We start from the raw sequence: 5,174 nt of genomic DNA, 5'->3' as shown, positions 1-5,174 counted from the left end.
AGTGTTACCAACCAATTAATGAGAATGTGATCATTGCAGCCAAAGTTTCACCTTAATAAAACCAGCACCGGCGCTCACCGCCTAGGCAGGGGCGCCCTGTAGAACAGGCTCCCCAGGTCTCTGACGCCACCTGCTGGCTGCTTCTCATTACAGGTCAAACTCCACCCCTAGCTCAAGCTTTCACCCGGAAAAAGTCTTTTACATTTAGTTTGGTTTATAAAGGCGAGTGCATCGGATGGTTTACTTTAACACACCCAATGAGTAGTTTTGCTGTTTCGAAAACCACTCAAGATACCAGCACCTCCTAAGACCATAACTTTGCTCTCAGACAGCTTTGGACTAAGAGCTGTATCTAATGAAGCAGGATAAGATAATGAAGCTGAGTCACCTAAGTCCGCAATACTCCTGTCAGCTGCTATCAAATAACTGGGTACCTTCTTCTTCCTTTCGTGACTAAAATAACAACTCCAAGTCCACCCAGAACTGCTGTAAGTAGTTTGGCGCCAAACAATTGCCTAATTGTACAGAGGGTTCAGAAATTATGTAAAGGAACACCTATACCTCCTTGAAGGCCCAACACACCCGATTTGCTACAAGCACTGGCTGGCAGATAGAGCAGCAGAGTTGCCACAGTGCCCATATCCACATTTTACCCAGCAGTAGCTGGAGTATTCACTCAGGAAGTAAGGAAAACCTTGAATTCTTTCCTGAGACATAGGTTTGAATTGGAATCACAACCAGTTAGAAAAGAAGGTTTAAAATCTCTACAGTTATAGCCAGGGTATTTATACACATGTCCAGCAGCAGAAGCATATAAACCATTGGAATTATACAAAAAAAAAAAACCCTACACACACACCCTGGGAAATGCCAGGGGTAAACAGAACATTAACCCAGCCTTGGAAATTTACAGCCATCAGTTGTATTACATCCAATGTATCTTAAGTGCTTGTGTTGAGGTATTAGATCTTCACTGTCAAAGAGTCTTCTGTTATGGCTCTGCTACAACTTATATACAGTGTTAATAAACTTACCTAAACAACTATGTAAGTTTCAATGCTGTAATCCATAAATAACAACGCATTGGTGAGCTGCTGCTCAGGTGCACTGAAGATCAAGTTCAGCATCACTACCCTGTTAAAACTACTTCAACGATAGAGAAACCAAGTGTAGGGGCCGTTTTTCTCCACATTCACACTGTTTGGAGATAATATGCAATTGACATGATAGCTAGGCATTAATCAGTTTATAAAAATATACTCATGTCACACTCTGATTATTTATATTAAGACAATGCCTGTAGATTAATACTGGGCCAACTGAATTCTCTGTCCACACTGTTTTGGAAAATATCTTAAAAAGTATGCTAAGATTTAATTTTTAAAAGCAAAGTCATAATGAGCAGGTATTTCCATGGAACAATACATTAATCAAAGCAGGCAAAAATCCAAAAGCAGAATTACAAGGAGACAGTACATATTTTTTTAAGGATTAAGTAGTCAGCAAATTAAGACATTTTAAGATTACATTCAACTCCACACAGCAACAGAGGCATAGTTTCAGGGATTTACACTGACATAGCAATATCATCAATGAACAATTATGGCATTAATTTGGTATATAGATGTGGATTTAGAAAATGACTGTTCAGGAAAATTAGAAGAAGTTAAGACTCACCGTTCTGACTTACAGCATCTTTTGTGATTCCCAAATACAAAGTAGTAAATCACTGAACATGACTGTAACTCCAAAAGCTTTTCCTCAATACCAGTGCGAGCCCTCCTTTCTCCCCTGTCAACTTGTTGCCACGTTGTGCACTGAGCTAACAGTGTTTATGCTATCTGAGCTAAGACTGAAAGACAAAGGATAGATTTAGTATTTCCAGGAAGGCTGCTAAAACCAGCTAAATAATGCCCTATATATTACAGAGAAGCTTTTATCAAACAGCCATTACAGTGCAAATCAAAAATTCCTCATTTCTATTGTTTCTATACTTAAGCATTTTCATCAGTGGAAATCAAGACCAAGGAAACTACAACATGTGCCTGACCATTACTTTATTAAACAACGCAAATATTCCAATCTTGATGCTTTACCAACAGTATGAAGCTAATTCTTTCCTGAACAAATAAATAACTGCAATAACCAAAATAAGAAAGCTCTCATTAAATAGATGGATCCCAAGACAGGAAAGTGAAAAACAAAAGAAAATAAAGTGGTGGATTTTTAAAAAACGTAATTGGAAGGATATTATCAAAATATTTAATAAAACAAGGAAAAGTTGTATGGTATATTTAGAACACCTTTAACTGTCCTCAGCCTCAAGATTTATGTTATTTCCAAACTTGGCATAGAGCTGAACTTTCAGGTCAGATAACACCCTCTGAATTGATTCCACTCGGGATTCTAATACTTCAATTTCTTCTTGTAAACTTTTCTGAAAAGAAAAAAAAAAAATCAACCAGTTACGTAAAACAAGCAGAGTCATGTTTGTCAGTAACATATACAGAGGTACCCCGTTGCCAGCTTTGTGCTAAGTCAGGCTGTAAGACTTATTACAGGGCAAAACAAAGGCTAGCATGACTTTGTATACTGCCATCACAGTTATGACTGTGCATGCACATTCCCCTCCTCAAATCCTAAATCAAACGGAACTTTAGAAAGTTAAAGGTTCAAAAGATGAACAGGTTATCCCGTTCCAATGCTCACTGCACTACAGCGGCCAGTACAGTAAAGGACCTCCCTTTTGCCCCAACCAACCTTTGCCTCCTCCAGCATCTCTTGCGTCTCTTCTTGGGAATGACTAATGAAGACATCTCCAATTTGGTAGGGTATCAGAAGTGAATCACCATCATCAAGCATCATGATGTCATCACAAGCATCTTCCAAATTCTGAAGTTGTTTCTATTTATCAAGACATAAGGCGGTCAGTGATCGCTTTGTATTAGGTAAATTATTTCAATGGATACATTGTCATGCTATCAGCTGAATAACGGACTCAGTGAGTCCACATTTTGGGCAAAAATCCTACTCTCCAGCATGATATCAATACGTTTAACAGAACAGTTCCAGAGCTGTAATTTAGCATAAGTATTAAATTCAATGGAGCTGTACCAGTAGAAATTTCTAATCTACGCTCATTATCTGTCATTAACAGGATAATTAACTGCCATGGCGAGAGAAATACAGCAGATTTAAATTTCACTAGTACCTGATACGCTCTTACACAGGAATTTTTTAATTTAGCTAGAGAACAGAAAAAAGTAGTAAAGATGGCAAATATCAATTACTTTATTGCTAAAGTAGGACTGCTCAAACACCCGGCACCTTAAGCCATCAAGGGAACATCAACAGCCACTACATATGTAGATAATGTTTCATATATGACAACTAAGTAGTTCTAAGAACTGCACACAGAAATATACCACTGGCCTTTATTTCTCATGACTTTTTCCACTTTCATGTTCTCTGGCTATTTCCAAAGCATCAGAAATCCCGTATTAGAAGCAAAGCATTACTTACAGTAATCCACAACCCCCATTTTCTGCGTTACAGCTGAAAATTAATTCAGGGTAATGAAGAATAAGTGCTATTTGAAGCAAATATACCTTTTTCACTTCTATTTCCTCTTTCAGCTCTGTGATCCTACTAGTATTTCTTGCAAACTTGTTAATTTTCTGTTGGTCTTCAAAAGTAACATTGACATCTTCTGCAGCCTGCAAGGAGGAGAGGTCAAAATGAAGACTTCATTTCTTACACTACCGAAACTTGAAGCTCACTCCAAGGTTACTCCTTCAAAGCTTCTGAAAAAGTCTTATAGCCACTACATCCTGCTTATACACTTGATTCCTTAAGGCGCCTCCTCAAGGGCATCAGTAATAAATAAATAAAATAGCTGGGCAGAGGTGCTAGTAACACCCACCTAATGCATCAGCTGCCCATGGCATCCTAATGCCAAAGGTCGTCTCCTTGGCAGCACTGACAGCTGAACCTTGCACCGGACACCTCTGCTCCAAGATCAGCGCAGGGTACCGTGTACCACGTCGATGTGACCTGTCAGCACCATCAATTAACGGTAATTGATTAGCTGTCACGTGCGTAAGAGATCCCTGTAAGAGATCCGAAGCCGACAGAGCCCGCCAGACCTCCGGGGGCGGCGGCGGGGCTACGGGAGGGCCGGGTGCCCCCCGTGACAGGCGGCCTGTGCCGCCAGGACGCCCCTCTGCCGGTGCACAGCACCCTGCACCGCACCCTGCACCGGCACGGCCTCCGCGACCGCCGGTGCCACCAGCGCCGCGCTCGCACGCTCGGTGGCGCGGTAAGCAGCTCCGGTAGAGCCGGGATAACAGCGCCCGGGCCTTAATGCACCGACAGGGGACCGGGGTATTGTCGGCAGGGCCGGGCCCGGCCCGGCAGCGGCCTAGGGAAGGAGACCCCCCGCCGGCCCGCGCAGGGCTGCCGCCCCGGGGCTGCGCCAACGGGGGGCGGGCGGCCAGGGAGGTGCCTCGGGGGTGCCGGAGCGAGGGGTGGGAGACGGCGCTGAGGCGACATGGCCGCGCCGCCCCAGCACCGAGAGACGACGGCACCCGACGGCCGAAGGGCCCGGCCGGCCGCCCCGGAAGGAGCTGAGCCCCCCTCAGCGGGAGCCCGCGGCGGGAGAGAACGGCCGGGAAGGGACTCAACGCCCGGTACCCTCCGCCCACACTCACCGCTTTCTTCATGGTGGCGGCCATGTTGGTAGGACTGAACTACTCACCCTCCCCACAGAGGAGGAGCTGGGGGCACGGAGGAACGAGGCAAGACGAAAGAAAACGCCCAGCGGCGCCAGCCCTGAGCGGCTCGGGGCTTCTCCCCCTTCCCAATCTACCCCTAGTCGGGAGAGCTGCGCGGAGAGACCACAGGACACACAATAATCTTCAAACCCCACCACCCCCCGGTAGCGCTTGGTACGTCCTGTTTAAAAGGGAAGAGCCCCGACTCCGCCCCTCCGCTGACACGGGGCTGTGGCTGCGGCCTGCCCGCGCTGCCGCCAGGGGGCGCCACGAGATGGGGCCTCGGCTTCCGGCCCGCGCCGGGCCGGGCCGGGGCAGCGGCCGCAGCGCGGGAGGGTACGAGGCGCCACCCGAGGGGGCGGCCCCGGGCAGGGGCGGGCTGAGGCCGGGGCCGGGGCCTCG

General features: G+C 46.1%; 1 protein-coding gene across 1 annotated transcript; it reads right to left on the bottom strand.

The window, feature by feature from the left end:
• Positions 1 to 2,040: 2,040 nt before the first annotated feature.
• Positions 2,041 to 4,922, bottom strand: PFDN4 (prefoldin subunit 4). Its single transcript, XM_005444917.4, has 4 exons — positions 4,710 to 4,922; positions 3,609 to 3,716; positions 2,761 to 2,904; positions 2,041 to 2,437 (listed from the first exon to the last, which is right to left on the bottom strand). Exons 1-4 carry the CDS (start codon positions 4,731 to 4,733, stop codon positions 2,306 to 2,308), a joined length of 408 nt encoding a protein of 135 aa, XP_005444974.1. The 5' UTR covers positions 4,734 to 4,922; the 3' UTR covers positions 2,041 to 2,305.
• Positions 4,923 to 5,174: the final 252 nt, after the last annotated feature.

The sequence above is a fragment of the Falco cherrug genome, chromosome 10 (assembly GCF_023634085.1).
Source record: "Falco cherrug isolate bFalChe1 chromosome 10, bFalChe1.pri, whole genome shotgun sequence".
NCBI classification, from domain to species: Eukaryota; Metazoa; Chordata; class Aves; order Falconiformes; family Falconidae; genus Falco; species Falco cherrug.
Note: the sequence above shows the minus strand (reverse complement) of the source record. Positions and strands in the feature narration are given on the sequence as shown.